General features: G+C 57.8%; 1 protein-coding gene across 1 annotated transcript in view; it reads right to left on the bottom strand.

Moving 5' to 3' along the window:
• The window catches only part of KIF17 (kinesin family member 17), a 35,352-nt gene extending 24,640 nt beyond the window's left edge, over positions 1-10,712 (bottom strand). Inside the window, exons 1-4 of the mRNA XM_013005291.3 lie at positions 10,570-10,712; positions 9,400-9,501; positions 3,494-3,683; positions 505-957 (exon numbers count right to left, since the gene is read on the bottom strand). Of these exons, the coding sequence (XP_012860745.1) occupies positions 505-957; positions 3,494-3,683; positions 9,400-9,501; positions 10,570-10,647 (823 nt within the window). The 5' untranslated portion in view covers positions 10,648-10,712. The remainder of the gene's footprint in view (positions 1-504; positions 958-3,493; positions 3,684-9,399; positions 9,502-10,569) is intronic.
• Positions 10,713-15,985: the final 5,273 nt, after the last annotated feature.

The raw sequence follows: 15,985 nt of genomic DNA, 5'->3' as shown, positions 1-15,985 counted from the left end.
GGACGGACGGATGGATGGATGGCGTGTGTGTCAAACAGGTGGTCAGGGAGGTGGGTAGGGAGATGAAGGAGTGGAGGGAAGAACATGGGCTCTTCCACGTTCCCTTCTTCAGAGGCCCTCAGGCGGAGAGAACCTTGGCGCCCTCAGTTCTAAGGATCTGCACATACAGCTCTCTAGCCACCCCAGGAGAGCCAAAGGCCTGGGCGTGAGAGCTGGGGCAACACGGTGCCTCACGGTGACTAGGCCTGGGTTGGGGAGGGGGTCACGAGCCAGTTGGCAGCACAGAGTCACCACAGTGGGGTGGCAGTGTGCACCCCGAGGCGGGCAGAGCCTGGCCTCTCCCGAGGGCATCAGGCAGTGGACACCTCCGGGCCGTCACCAACTGGGGGGGCCTTCCTGGAAGATGTGCTCCATGAATGGGGGGATGGGAGGGGCCAAAGGCAGGAAGACAAAGGAGGGAGCCTTCTCCTGGCATCTCCCCTCTCCCCTTGCAGGCAGGCCCACCTGACAGGCTGCTGGGGCCCATCTGCTGGGCCAGGATGGCTTTAAGCTTCTTGATCTCCTCCTGGTACTCGCGAAGCAGGGCATCCTTGGGGTCCTCGTTGATGCGCGGCTTGTTCTTGATGTTCTTGGCTCGGTTGGCGTAGCGCAGCGTGCTGAGTGTCTCGTCGTAGTTGTTGTCGGCCGGGGACAGGCAGGCCACCATCAGCGTCTTGGTGTTGCCCCCCAGCGAGTCCTGCAGGAGCCGAGTCAGCTTTGAGTCCCGGTAGGGGATGTGCCTGCTGCGTCCGTCCACCAGGGCAGAGATGACGTTGCCCAGGGCAGACAGGGACAGGTTGATCTTGGTGGCCTCCTTGAGCCGCTCCCCTGTGGCGCCGGTCTTAGACTGCCGCTCGCTGCCCGCCAGGTCCACCAGGTTCAGCTTGCCTGCCCGGAGGTGGTCCTTGCCCCGCTCATCTGCAGACAGACCAGGTGGAGAGGAGACAGCCTTCAGGCGACCCTCCAGGTACTGAGAGTTCCCCGCCCACCCAGGGGCCCACTTCCGCCACGCGTAAGCCCATGGGAGGGGGTGCTGCCCATCCCACAGACCAAGAAACTGGGGCTCAGAGAGGACAGACAGCTCTGCCACAGTCACACAGCTGCTAAGAGGTGATGTTAAGATCAGATCCCAGGTGTGTCTGACTCCAAAGGCAGCCAGGGGTCCTTGCTGATGCGTCATCGGTGAATTACAGTCTCCAATGAGGATGAAAACAAATCAGCTTTGCTGCTCGGAACCGGGTTCCCATCCCAGGTCTACCTCACCTGCTGTGTGACCTGGGCAAAGCTACGCACCTCTCTGATCCTCTTGTCACAGATCAACAAAATGCGACTAACTACAGCCCCCACCTGGGACTCCTGGGAGGGGTAAAGCAAACTGCCACCTCATTTCCACACGGTCAACACAGGGAGAGCGCTAGACTGGGAGCCATAAGGTCAGCGGTTCAAACTCACCAGTGGTTCCTGGGGAATAAGATGAGGCTAGCTGCCCCCATACAGATCCACAGCTTCAGAACCCCTCTCTGGGGTCCCTGTGAGTCGGCGCTGACTCGATGGCAGTGTTTGGTTTCTGGTGGCTCTGGTCTGAGGAGGCCTAGTGGCCCAGTGGTTAAGAGCACAGCTGCGAACTGCAAGGTCGACAGTTCCAGCTCCCCTCGCGTCTGCGCAGGAATGGCCTGGCCACCTGCTCCCATGGAGGGCACGGCCCAGATGACCCCGGGCGCAGCTCACCTCCATCCCACCGTGGGCTCACTACCAGTTGGTAACATCAGTGGCACCCGAGGCCAGCACCACCCGGGTCTGGAAGGCTCCCGGGCTGGGAGGGCGGGCCCTGGCCTTCAGGGGTGGCAGGAGAGCCAGGCACAGCTGGTAGTGTGAGCTCAGCAGCAGGGCTTGAAGAGCGGGCCCGGAGGTCTGGTGCGGTTTCTGCCTCTCGGTCGCTGTGCGGCTCGGGGAGATGACACCCTGACTCTGAGCCTCGGCCTTTCTCTCAGTGAAATGGAGCTCCAGCCTCCACCCTGCAGGGTTGCTGTGAGGACCGATGTACAGCACACAGGTTTGCATCTGGCTTCTTATATGAGAGCTCGCTCCTCTGGGTATCTTCGATAATTCTTACTGTCACCAGATTACATCATAAAATTAAAATTTTAAAAACGCACTGCCATGGAGTTGGTTCTGACACAAAGAGACCCCGTAGGACAGGGTAGAACTGCCCCTGCGGGTTTCTGAAACCAGATTTTATGGAGTAGAAAGCCTCATCTTTCGCCCACAAAGCAGCTGGTGGTTGCAAACAGCTGACTTTGCAATTTGGCCAATGCCAACCCACGATGCCACCAGGGGTCCTGACTGCCTCATAAATTGCCACCTGGAATGAGATGGCCACATTTCTTATGACTGGGCTGGGCCCGGCCCCGGAGAGGAAGCGAGAGAGCTTCCCCTCCGTTGGCTGCTGGGTGAAACAGAGAGGGGCCTGGGTCGGCCGCCATGAGCACAGCTGCCTGCAGGAGGGAAGCCGTTGGCTGAGCACGTGAGGGGTCAAATTCTGATTCTCTGAGTCTCCCTGTCGCTATGGGATGTTATTTTTCTGTTTCATCAGAAAAATAATCAACATCTTCTAAACTAGTTTTCACAGCCCGGTCTGTAGATTTCTATCCTTCGTTCTCCTCTCACTCAGTAACTTCCAGAAAAAAGGGAGAGAGAGACACAAGAAGGAAACAAAAGCGAAGTCAAAGAGCCTGGCTGATGGACAGCCCGGGACGGACCCCCTGTGGGACCTCCATGTCCCCATCTGTAAGGTGGGGACGCATTAACATAGTGTGCCCTCCCAAGGAAAAAGGAGATGGCCACCTGGGTCTCTCTGAGTGTCACTTCATTTGGAGTCCGGGCCTCTCCTATGTAAAGTAAGGGTCTCCGGGTGAGACAATGCGGGAGGACGAAGGTGGGCCCCGAATAAAATGACACATGTTTTTATGAGCGAGAGAAAAGAGAGAGTCGGAGAAGAAGGCTAGAGAAGATGGAGGAAGCAGACATTGGGGTAGTGCAGCTACAAGCCAAGGGTACTAGGACTGCCCGAAGCCACAAGAGGGAGAGGCGCGGGCCAGAGGAATCGTCCTGCACAATCAACATCTTGCACGGTGACTTTGGCCTTCCAGCCACCAGAGCTAGAGGAGGATACGTTCCCGTGGTTATAAACCACCAAGTTTGCAGCAAGTGCTTCGGCAGCCTTAGGAAACCCAGGCAGCGCTGCTATGAGAACGAAGGGACGCAATGCACTTGAAGCGCTGAGCATGCGCCGGGCACGCGTGCATGCCAGGGTTCACTACTGTCACTGGATCGTCCCCTCCTGAGCTGTGTCTCTGCCCAGTGTCAGAGGGAGTTCCAGAGGCTCCCGGAACTGAAGTGCCCGGCCCGGAGACAGCAGAACGCTGCCTCACCTCGCTGCTCTGGCCCCACATACCCACAGTGCAGATCTCAATGCTGATGGTGAAGATGGAGTGGGAGCGGGAGGAGTCCTTGTTCATCAGGGTGTAGCCCACGGAGCGGTTCTTCCAGCCCGTCTCCATGATGCGCTCGCACTGGGCCACGCTGTGCACCGTGTGCATGGACAGCCCCCTCACGTACACGCCCTTCTCCGGGTGCTCCTTCAGCTGCGGGCAGAACCACGCAGGGTCAGGGAACCGGAAGTGAGGGTCCAGCCGGAGCTCCCTCTCGCCCACGCAGCTCAGGCTGGTACCTCCGATGCCCTGTACCTGCCCCAGGCCCGGCCCCGTGCCCTGGGCCAGTGACTTCACTTTTCTGAGCCTCCGTGCCCACATCTATAAAACAGGCAGGAAATGCCTCTGGATGCGGTGAGGACTCAGACAATAAAGCCCCTGGGAAGGGGCTTCCAAAAGTCTGTGGAAAAACAGAATGGAAAGATCATGGCATTTCCCCCACAAACTTTTTGACGGTGCCATGCTGACCCCACAGAGCCTGGCGCATCCTAGCGCTCAAGCCGTGCTGGCTGCGGCCCTGGCCGTGAACAACATGACAAAGGTGATTTCCCCTCTGGAAGCCCTGTCTCCCGGGGTCCCGAGGGCTGACCCTGCCGTCAGAGCCCCACGGGCTCTGGCAGCGGGCACCCTGGCCCTGCCAACAAGGCTCCGCTGCCACGGCCCTCCCAGCTCCACAGTAGCAGACGCCTCCCCAGGCCCTGGGCCCCAGCACCCGGTGACTGGCCTCTGGCTGCCCCCAACACCTGTTAGCACCCAGCTGCAGCAGGCCCCCAGCCCGCAGCGTCACGGCGGTGAGCACGTGACTTTACCGGATCGGGCCTGCTCACTTTCTAGGCAGCCAAGCTGTTCCGCTCTGATACCCGGCTGCGACACACACCGCGTCAAGTGCGAAGGGAAACAAAGCTACTCCGGCGACAGCCGAATACATTAAGTCAAGGTTTGTCTGTCTGTCAAGCGCCTGTGGGCCCTGCTGGGGAACCACAGAGGCTCCCAGGCTTGGGTTTGGGCATGAGGTGGGGGGCGTTCTCCAGGGCCAGTCCCCCTTTGCTGCAGTCAGGGGACAAGCACAGGCCTGCCCTTTCTGAAAACGAATGGGTGAAGCCAGGACAGCCTGCCCCAGCCTGCAGCTGGTCCAGAACTGGACTTCAAGAAACATATGCAAGCCACCGTGGCCCATCTGTTGAAGGTCACAGAGCTACTGACAGGGCAGCAAAGAGATCCCAGCAAGATTACAAGGAAGATGGGGGGCAGAGGCTGGGGTGGGGGAAGGGGTCAGGGCATTTTGGAGTGGGTAGGGTCAGGAGAGGCTGGAGCCTCCTGTAGTAACTGAAGCGGGCAGGGACAAAAGGCTGTGCTAGAAGGTGAACGAGGTTGCCCTGAGCCAACCCTGACACCCTAGGGGTGGGGGACTGCCTGCCAGCCCTCATGCTGGCAGACGGACTGTGTGCCCAGAGAGCACACACCACACCCCAGGGAACCCTGCGGGCACTCAGGGCCCAGTCAGACAAAGGTGGCTCGAGCTGGAAACCCGATTCTCCCCCTTGCTCGTGTGTGTGAACTTGGGGAAGTCCGTTTGCCTCCAGCTTCCTCCTCTGTAGGATGAGAACAAGGAGCCTTCGCGCTGTCGGGCTGTTTCCAGGAGCTCTGCTGACTGATAACAGTTGGCAGCTGTGTCCGAAAGGCCTGCCGGTCAGCTCCCAGAAAGATTCCGTCGCGAACGCCTTGGGGGCAGTTGCACTCCACTCGGTCTCGCGGAGGGGGTGGCTGTGAGCATCAGGACTGATAGACGACGAAGGGCGTTCGGCTGGACAGTCATATGGCGGGGGAGGATGCTCCGTCTGGGGCCTGACCTACCGCAAGCTTCTGGTAGGCGCGAGGGAAGGACCTCTTACCCTGGGGGAGGACCCCCACTGGTCTGATTTCTAGACCCAGAAAGGCAGAAGACGCACGGTGACGCCCCAGCGAGGCCCTGCACTCCTGGCTCACGCCCCTATCCCACCTCTGCGACAGGAAGACGCCAAGAGTGAGGCCCCACAGCTGCGCAGCACATTCCTCTCCTCGGGAAGTGCTTATGCGCAGTCAGTGCCTGATCACCATGGCAACCAGCGGGGGATGCAGCCAGGACAGAGCCCAGCTGCATCCAGGACAGGACTGGAGTCAGGAAACATCATCATAAGAGGGGGAGGGGAGGCGGGCACTGTGCCCCCCGCCCCTGCCCTCACTGCATAATATTGAGAGTGTGCGGGTACAGGAGGCTGTGACTCTAATCTGATGCTTCCCAAAGGATCTTGTTGGCCTGAAAGCAAGCCTCCTGCTGCCAAGCCAACCCTGATTCCAGCAACCCTGGGGGGTCGTGCAGGGTACAAGGGCCCCACAGGGTTCCCCAGGCTGTCCATCTGTACGGAAGCAGACTGCCACCGGCTTCTCAGAGTGGCTAGACTGGTTCCCGCGGCTGACCGCTCAGTGGAACGCTTTAACCACTGCTCCACCAGGGCTCCCCTGCTGGCTTAGCTGATCTAACGAGAGCATGGGGCCTTGTTGGGCGTCCTATATTGACTTTATCTTCATCCTGCCGCTGCCCGGACTTATCCCTACTTTGCAGATGAGCCTTGGTGGTGTCGCAGATACACACTGGGCTGCTCACAGCAAGGTGGGCCGTTCGAAACCACCAGCCACTGTGGGAGAAAGACGCACCTTTTTATTCCTGCAAAGAGTTACTGTCTTGGAAACCCACAGGGCAGCCCTGCCCTGTCCTACAGGGTTGCTGGGCGTCCGCATGGCCTCGATGGCAGTGAGGAAGGTCACACCCAGAGGCTCCGTGGGAAGGAAACTGTGGTCACCGGCGGCACCTAACTCTACAACTGAGCCCACTCCAGTGTCCCCAAGTCACACTCATCGGATGTGACTCCCAGAAAGGTCCTTGGAGATCAGCACCTGTGCCCCCACCCCACTCACTGGAGGATGAGGATTCAGAAACTGGAAGGGTGCGGTTGGCGCAGGAGATTCCTCAGCTGGGAGTTCAGCTCCTGACCCCAGGCTCCTCCCACCAAGCGCGTGTGCGCCCTGCACCAGGCAGCTTGTCCAAAACCTACAGTGCCCGTGGTGTTTCACGGACACATCTGCTGATCGTGTTGCTTGATCACCGTGCCTGAGGCCAGGGTCCCAGCTGGGCAATGCCGCGGCTGCCATCCCTTGGCCCTACAGAGCCCAGGCCTTCAAATACAATCCAGGGCGTCTAGGACAGCCGCCTGTTGCCCTGGTACCGATCAGGTAGAGTGGGCAGTGGATCCGGACCCACCAGCGGCTCCCGGTGCTGGTGCCTTCCTCCCCTCCCTATCCCCCCATCTGGGGGCTGAGCTGTGACTCAGCTGCGCCCGCTCGGGAACTGGGAAGAGCAGAAAGATTCCAGGTGGGCGGAGGCACCTTCCCAGAAAAGCAAAATGCTGCTGTGTTTGAGATGGAGTCTGAGGGGACGGGTGGGAGCGTCCCCAGCAGGAGTCGGGTCTGCGTGGAAACTGTGCATCTGGTGCAGCCTGGGGCCTGGCACCTGGATCCCACCAGGCTCTCCGGCAAAGTCTCTGTGGACTGAGTGAGCCCTCCTCCACTGAGTGAGGCCGCCGAGGGCGTCACGCCATCATCCGGCAAGCTAGCCATCTATCGGACAACCCTCTGCGGTCAGCCAGGAGCTAATTTTCAGAATAAAATCGCCAGGCCTTTCTTCCCCATCTGTCTCAGTCTGGAGGCTCCAGTGAAACCGGTCACCTGTTGGCATTTGAAATACCGCGCAGCTTGCGGGACACGGCAACATGAAAGCCACATACCACAGCAAGCAGACAGACGCTGGCATTGTCCGTGGAGGGGGGTGGCGGCGGGAGGCTCCAGGGAAAAAGCTCCTGACCACTCTGGGCCCACAAACTCTGGTGCAATGCTGTTGCTAGTATTATGCTGTGTGACCTTGACCATGTCCCTCCCCCTGGCCCCCCTCCCCCAAGGCACCAGTGTTCTCATGGGCATCAGGGAGGGGTCCACTAGAAGCTCTGTAAGGGGCTCTGGGCTTCATTTAGAAGGACATGTCCATGCTGTGAACCAGTTCACACAGGTTTTTGAGGACTGGCACTCTCGGGGGCCTGGTCTGTTCTGTTGGGTCATAGAGCGGCTGCCCCTCTTTCCCTGACCTTCAACTCACCCTGGGGAAGCAGGGGACCTGGGAGCTGAGCAGAGGTTCTAGAGCCAGGCAGGAGAACAGGCCTGCCCCCGGGGGGTGGCCCAGGTGGGAGCCAGGGGAGTCCTGTGTCCAGAGGGACAGATGGTTTGAGAGCTGTCACCTGGTGCCTACTTCTCTGACAGTCCTAAACTGTCAGTCCTGGATTCCACTCTCCCCAGGCTCGCCCTTGGCCACTCCCCTGTCCCAGTCTCTGACTCCTGACACCATGGAATGAATAGCTCACGCAGCAAACATCTACCACGTGTCAGCCCTCCACAGCTCCCTCGTCGATCCCCACAGCAGCCTCCCTATAAGGCTGCACCAGGAGTCCTGGGGGGCCCCGTGGCAGATCCCTCTCACAGGGTGTGTGCAATGGGCTGCTTGCAACCCAGAGTCTTGAAGGCAAACAGAGATGGGGGTTCAAGCCTAGACTTGGTCACTTATTGTTGTGTGAACCTTAGGCAAGGTCATTAGCTCCCAAACTAATTAGCCGCTAAGGAGAATCTATGCATTTGAATTGTGCTGGAGAAGACTATTGAAAGTACCATGAACTGTTAAAATAACATACTCATCTGCCTTAGAAGAAGTATGGCCAGAGTGATGGCGAGACTTCGTCTTATACACTTTGGACATGCTGTCTGTCAAGAGAGACCAGTCCCTGGAGAAGGACATCATGTGTGGTAAAGCAGACCCAACTCCGGGTTTCCGAGACTGTTGACTCTTATTGGGAGCAGTAAGCCCAGTCTTCCTTCCATGAAACTGCTGGTGGTTTCGAACTGTCGACCATCTGGATTGCAGCTCAACTTGAAACCATTACACTACAAGGGTTCCTCTTGGTAGAGGAGCAGCAAGAAAGAGGAAGGCCCTCAAGGAGATGGATGGACACAGTGGCTGCAACAATGGGCTCGACATGGGAACCATCAATTATGAGGATGGTGCGGACCAGGGAGGGTTTCCTTCTGTTGTGCATCATCAGGTCACTATGAATCAGAACCGATTCCATGGCACCGAACTAGCACCACAAGCCTCCCTCCCCTCATTGCAGAAGTCGCTCACGGTTCCTGTGAGAACAGAACGGGATGATGGGGAACATCCATGCTCATGATATGGTGGCCATTCTCTTCCTTTAGCTAGAAGAGCTCTGAGATTTTCAAAAGCCTTTGATTTTAGAAGTATAACCCTTTTTCAGCATGCAATCTTATACAAAAGACTCCCACTTCAACAGATCACACTGGCCCAGCTCCCCTGGGGAGTGGTGGGGTGGGAGGAGCCCCAGGAACCCCAACCCTATATCAGTCACTCAGTGAGCACCACACATTTCATGAAGGCTTTCTCAGAGATCAGTGGTTCAAACCCACCAGCCACTCCGAGGGAGGAAGAAGAAGCCACCTGCTCCTGTGAAGATTTATAACCTCAGAGAGACTCCGGAGCAGGGGTGCTCCATCCTAGGGGGTCACTGTGAGTCAGAATTGACCTGATGGGCAGGGTTGGGCTGGGTTTTTATCAGGAGCATTGGTGCTTAGTAGTGGACTGTTCCCCTTCCATGCAGACCTGGGTTCACTTCCTGGCCTATGCCAGTCAGCACCTTGCGCGTTTCTGAAGGCTCACTATCCGAGGCCAGCCTTCTCCCCAGTGCCCCCTGGCCCACGCTGGGTCTGTACCCACCTCTAGCTTCTGCTTGGTGTCAGCGCCCAACAGGTCACGGATGTCTTCGTTGTAGATTTCCAGGTAGGAGGCACGGACCAAGAACTTGGTGTTCTCTGCACACTGCAGACGGGACAGAGAGCAAGGGCACCTGAACCCACCTGTCAGACTGCCCTTGGGACCTTTGCAGCCAGTGACCTGGGGTCTCAAAGGCAGAACGTCACAGAAGGAGGGGAACCTGATGGCAAACCTGCCTGCCTAACAAGCTCTCCTCTCCAGCTCAGTGGACCCGGATTTCTCAAAACGTTGATTTCTCATTGCTCTGTGCTCGTCTGTGGGAGAAAGATGGGGCTTTCTACTCTCATAAAGAGCGACGTCTAGCCTGTCCTGTAGGGTCACCGTAAGTCAGAATCACCTTGATGGCAGCGAGGTATGCTTTGACTATGCTCTTGCTGGCCTCCTGGGAAGGACACAAGGGCCTCCACGTTGTTCAGGTAGAGAAATGAGGCCCCAGGTAAGGCTGGGGCTCAGCACCAGCCCTGGGCTGATCCCTGGGGCCCCTCTGGGTCTCTAGATGTTTCTGGGGGCCACCACCATGAGTTCTGAGAGCAGGACGGTGGGCTCTAGCTGGCCAGGTCCCTGCCTCACTCTGTCCTTCCCCAGCTGCAGGGTGGTGGGCTGCTGTGGATGGTCACCAGAGCCACTTGCACAAAGCGCGGAGCCCGGCTGCCCAGCCGGTGAGGGTTCTGCACCTCACTTCCCTGGCCCAGTCGCCTCCTGGGTCCATGTAGGAGTGACAAGAGCTGCCGTAAGGGGCAGCTGATTTTCCCCAGGCGTGGTCAATAAAGAACACACCTCTTCTTGCTAGGACCCACTTCTCAGGCTAGTGGAGAGGATTGGGGGTGGGGGGGCAGTAAAGGCGGAAATGATCCTATCTCTGTGGCATTATGAAGTGGTCAGAGAAAGTGGAGCTGGTCGAATTTTCCAGTTTTCTGGTTTTCCTCCCACCACCTTTTTAGAGACCAGAGCCCATCTCTGCCGATCCGTGCCGACGAAGCCCGGGCTCTTTCTGCCCCAGGTCCTCGCTACAGATCAGAAGGGCTCTGGGCCCCATTGGTGGCCATGGGGCTGGCGGGAGCCTACAGGGCTCCGGAGCAGCCACCTGAGTCCCTCCCTCCATCAGGCTCCTACCTGGACGCTCTCAAAAATGTGCTCGAAGGCCCTGGGGATGATGCCCCTCTGGGAGGAAGGGTCTGGCAGGCCCTGCATGGTGAAAGACTTCCCGCTGCCCGTCTGGCCGTAGGCAAAGATGGTGCCGTTGTAGCCCTCAGTGACACCCTGTGTGGGAGAAAGCCAAGTCTGGGTGCTCGGCTGACTGACGACAGCCAGGCTCTGGGCCAGGCCTGCTCCATGGTGTTGCCCCCAGACACTCCCCTGGGCCTCTCACCACGCTGTCACAGGACAGGGAGAGCAGGGAAGTGAATGAGACCCAGGCTGTGCACCCACCCCCTCCCCCTGAGCCAGGAGCTGACTGTCTGGGGAGTGGAGGGCTTTATCCGGCAGTGGTTAAGCGTTCAAGAGCTTGGGCTGTGAAGCCAGGCAGCCTGGGTCCAAATCCCATCAGGACTGCCTCACTGGCTGTTGAGAGATTTGTGTCTGTAATCCTAACCCCAACTCACACCTGTGGATGGATCCCCAGTGGCACCGAGGTCAAAGCAAGGGGCTGCTAACCGAACGGGGTGAAGCCACCAGGGTTGGACAAGCCACACAGTTACCCACACACACGACACTGGCCCTGCGGTGGAGTCCAGTGGGGAAAGCGGGGCGGCGTGCTTGTTCCCTGACTGTTGGTGTACGGCGTGTCCTGCTCTCAGGAGTTGCTGAGTTACGAGGATCAGCACGATGGGGCAGAGAGGCCACACGGGGGCCGGGGAACACCAGGGCTCAGAAACCCACCGCCGCCAGGGCAATGCAGCCTTATGGGACCTCTATAGGACAGAATAAAACCGCTCCTATGGGTTTCCAAGAATGTAACTCTTCGTGGAAGTAGGAAGCCTCGTCTGTCTCTGGAAGTGGTTTTGAACTGCTGACCTTGTGGCTAACGGCCCAGCGCATAACCACCGGAGCCACTGCCACCTTCACTGATACATCACAACTCCATGGACGGAAAGCCAAAATAAGCCTCCCAACTGGACCCACAGGTAACATCAAGCTTGAGAAAAAGATTGACGTCGTCAAGGATGTCGTCTTGCTTGGATCCACAATCAACGCTCATGGAGGCAGCAGTCAGGAGGTCAAAGGACGTACGGCCTTGGGTAAATCTGCTGCTGAAGGCCTTGTTCAAAAGCAAGGACGCTCCTCTGCGGACTCAGATGACCCAAGTCATCATCGTATTTTCAGTTGTCTCCTATGCATGTGAAAGTTGGACATTTAAGACCGAAGAAGAATCGATGCCTTTGAATTGTGGCTCTGGCAGAGTTCCGAAAGTGCCAGGGACTGCCCAACGAAGACACACACGTTGGGAACAGTACAGCGGGCACACTCCTTAGAGGACCAGGGCTTTGCCTCTGGTCCTTTGGAACGTGTGCTCTGGAGAGATGGGTCCTGAAGGAGGACGTCTGCTTGGTGAGCTCTAGGGGTGGTGAAAAGAGGAAGGCTCTCAAAACGACGGACTGCCACCGTGGCTGCAACCTACGAGCCATTGCGAGGACGGTGCAGGGCCAGGCGGCGTTTCTCTGTTGTTCAAAGGGCGCTTATGTCGGAGCCGACAGCGCCTAACAACAAAAGAAGAAGCCTCTCAGGAGGCGAGAGGCTGCACGTGTGTGCCTGCCTAGCCACCCACTTGTGGAATTTCTGTCACAGGCACACGTGAGCACTGGCTCGGTGCTTCGGGCAGGTCCTGCCAGGCTCACTGTGCCTGTTTCCTTCTTTGTGGTTAAGGATCGGAGGAGAATCACCGCCCATTGACATGGGGAGAGCCCTTGGCAGAGCAGACAGCACTTGGCACTGTTTCTGGCATGCGAGGCGCTCACAAAGTGCATGCTCGGAATGTGATGGCATTGGTGGTGGGGAGGGGGTGGGGCAGACCAACGAGGACACACACAGGTGTTTCTCCTATGAGGCAGGTGAGGAGAAGAGGAAGGAGGACGGACATTCGGGCAGTAGGCGAAGAGGGGGAGGGGAAATGGATGGGGGTGGGGGGAGGTGCGGCAAAGCTGCCCTGACCACTGAGAGCAGAACTGACAGGGTGGCTTGAACATTGACAGGTGGCCGTGTCGGGAAGGCAGGCACTCCGGGCCCAGAAGAAGTGAGACACCCTGGGGCCCCGTGGAGCTGGGGCTGGTTAGGAAGACAGGAGGTAGGCTGGGGAACACCTGCCATTCATAGAGCCAGCCATCAGTCACTCGGCCACTGAGCATGCTCTCTGGACCAGGCATGGTACTCCAGACCAGAACAGGGTAACCACTAGACAGGCACAGCCCTGCCCTGCGTTGAAGGAGAGCTGTGTGTCAGGGCCCACAGAACTGCTTCCAGGCCCCACCCAGCATCTCTGCTGCAGCCGCCTGCACAGAGACCCTGCCTGCAGGCAAGAACAGAGCTCAGCTTCCCAGGAACTGCTGGGGAAGAGACTGGAAGTCACCAGGGGACACCCACCTCGCTGTCAGAGGACACCAAGACCACCAGCCGGGAGGTACAGGGGGGGCTCCTTTGGGTGTGGGGAGAGGCAGTGGCACAGACAGCACCCAACTAGGAGTCAAAGCTTGGGGAGCTACGGGCACACAACCCCAGGAACCGCCGGAGCAGCCACCAGAGAACCGGTTTCAAAGGAACGTCGGAGAGGGCTCTTATACAACTGGACTAGAGCCTCAGAGGCGGGGTTGTGTGTGCAGGTGGTCTGTGACTCATCGAACCGTGGTGGCTTCAAAGCTGCTGGTGGGTTCAGGCCACCAATCTTTCAGTTAGTAGTCATGCTCTATATATGTGCCCACTGCCCACACTGGCCACTTTATTTGGCCACCCAAATCCTCACAACTGTACCGATAAGCAACATTGTAAAAACAAAATAAATAAATAAATAAAAGCTGTCAAGGATTTCATTTTATATGTTCATTGATCTATCATCAATGCCCAGGGAACTGGCAGTCAAGAATCAAATGATGGGCTCTATTGAGCAAGCTGCTGTGAAAGACCACTTTCGAGTGTCGCAAAGCAAAGCTGTCTCTTTGAGAACCAAGGTGTGCCAGACCCAAGTCAAGTATTTCCGGTCCCTGAGCCCAGGTGGCGAAGTGGTTAGGTGTTGGGCTGATAAACCGCCAGCCACTCCATGGGAGACATAAAGACTTACAGTCTCAGAAAGCCACAGGGGCAGTTCTACCCCATCCTCTGTGCTGGCATCGACTTGATGGCAGCGGGTTTTTTAGTGAGCCTGTACCTGCCAAAGGGATAAAGACCCAAGAAGAGCTGCTGTGTTTGGATTAGAGTGCTGGTGAAGAAGACCCAATATGCACCGGACTGACGGAAGACCTGACAAACCTGTCGTAGAGGAAGTAGCGCTAGAATTCTCTTTAGTATTGAGGACAAGGAGACCGTGTCTGCTTACACTGGACATGGTGTCTGGAAGGCCCCATCCCTGGAGAAGACTATCACACTTGGTAAAGCAGCCGATCCGTGAAAAAGAGGAAGACCCTCAACGCAATGGATTGACACAGTGGTTGCAACAATGAACTGGGAGCATGGTGCAGGATGGAGCCGGGTCAGGGTCCCCCAGGGCAGAGGCGCCACCATGCAGCCCCCCGGGTGCGCGAGCCGGCCTGACATGGAAAGTGAAGCTCGCCTCATTTAAGAGGAGGCAGCAGGACAGCTATGGAGACTGGGCACTGCTGGGCACCAGGATTGCTCCGTGGCTCTCCAAGCCCCAGTTTCCACATCTGGAACGAGGACTTCCAGTGTACACATTGACCAGCTCCTGTGCTGGTAGACCAAGGCTACACACTGGTCTCTCTGCCTGGAAGTCCCTTGCCTCCACCTTCTTGACTGGCCAACAGCCCTCATCCTTCAGGTCTCAGCTAAGCATCATTTCCAGAAGTTCCCCCCGGCCCCCCACCCCACCCCCTCCAAGTTCAGGTTTGCTGGCCTTCTCCAGCTTCTCAAAGCCCCCAAGGTTGCTTCATACTCTGCTTCCTGAGAGTGGGTCTGAGCTGCTAGTTGCACTCAGAGCTCCCAGCTGCTCCTCCATCTGCCCATGAGTATGCTGAACTTGCTGAGGGCAGAGCCCCACCCTAAGTGTTTCCCTGCCTGGTATCGAGATGCTGCCCAGTCAGCTGAATGAATGGGTGAATGAGTGGCGTGTTGAGGCTTCGTGGGATGCTCAGAGGCAGGTGATTGACAGAGAAGGGCAAGCTGGAGAAGAGTCGGGCTCTGCTTCCCCCTGTGGAGTTGGGCTCCCCAGGGGGCTCCTCCCAAGAAGGGAGGCTCTTCCAGAATGAAGAGGCAACCGAGAGAGAATCCACCCCCTGAGCAAGGTGGAAGGCCCTGCAGGTGAGAAGCCAAAGAACAGCTCTCTTCAAATCTTCAAGGTGGCTGTCCCGGATGGAGGAAGCAGGGGCGTCCCTTTGGGGTCCCTGGGCACACCTTCAGGGCGGCTTGCTGAAGGCGGCAGGGAGGCAGGTTTGACGTAGCACGACTTAGCATTTTCCAGGTGGCAAAAGGTGGACGGGGCTACTCTAGATGTGTAAGCAGCAGCTACTCCTACTCGGGGGTGATTCGAAGACCCAACGGGGGATGGGCTGAAGTAGATGACCCCCTCCCCCCAGGTCTTTTCCACTCTGTGAGTCAATGACAGTAGGACAGCCCCATTATCCCTAGAGCTTGGGACCACCCCCTGGGGGAGAACTGTCCCTTGTCCCCTGGGCATCCTCTCTAGTCAGGTCCTGGTCAGTGGTGAGCCCTGTGTTTTAGAACACATCAAGTCTCTACCCAGGTTCCACCAACTCTTGCCAGAGAAGCACAGGCAGCCAAAGGAGGTATGCTCAGGGGTCACCTGGCCTGCCAGGGCCAAACAGAAAAGATACCAAACGGTGGGCGAGGGCTATGGTCCCTTTACTTGGATGCTGCTGGTAGGGAGGAAGGCGCGTTTGGCCAGGTGAGAGGTGCATTTCCACTCTCAGGACCTCTGCTTTCCAACCAGTGAAATGTGAGTGCCTCTCATAAGGCTCAAAGGAGCTACATAGCGTCAGAAAGCTATTTTCTCCCTCTTCCACAACCACCTGGAAGTAGACAGATGATATACATGGAACCACAGCTGAAGGGCTTCTGCTCCCCGCAGAGGCAGGTCAACCACCTTCTCGCTGCAGAAGCCAGAGAGCCGGGAAGGTCTCTCAGAAACCTGGTACACAGGTTTGCACCTGCACCTCCGGATCGGATTGGATCCGTGGGGCTTTGAAGATTCTGAGTGCAGGGCTGAAGGGGCCTTCGGGGAGGGGGGTGGGGAGGAGGAGACTTGGGGCTGCTGAGCTGGCAGGATGTGGCTGGGTAAAGTGTAAAGTCGCTGGAGATTTTACACGAGGCCAAGGCCGGGGCGTTGGAGTTCTTATGGAAGAGGCGGGGG

The sequence above is a fragment of the Echinops telfairi genome, unplaced genomic scaffold, assembly GCF_000313985.2.
Source record: "Echinops telfairi isolate 266 unplaced genomic scaffold, ASM31398v2 ScPeMD7_7457;HRSCAF=8495, whole genome shotgun sequence".
In the NCBI taxonomy this organism is placed as follows: Eukaryota; Metazoa; Chordata; class Mammalia; order Afrosoricida; family Tenrecidae; genus Echinops; species Echinops telfairi.
This window is presented reverse-complemented; position numbering and strand designations above follow the sequence as displayed.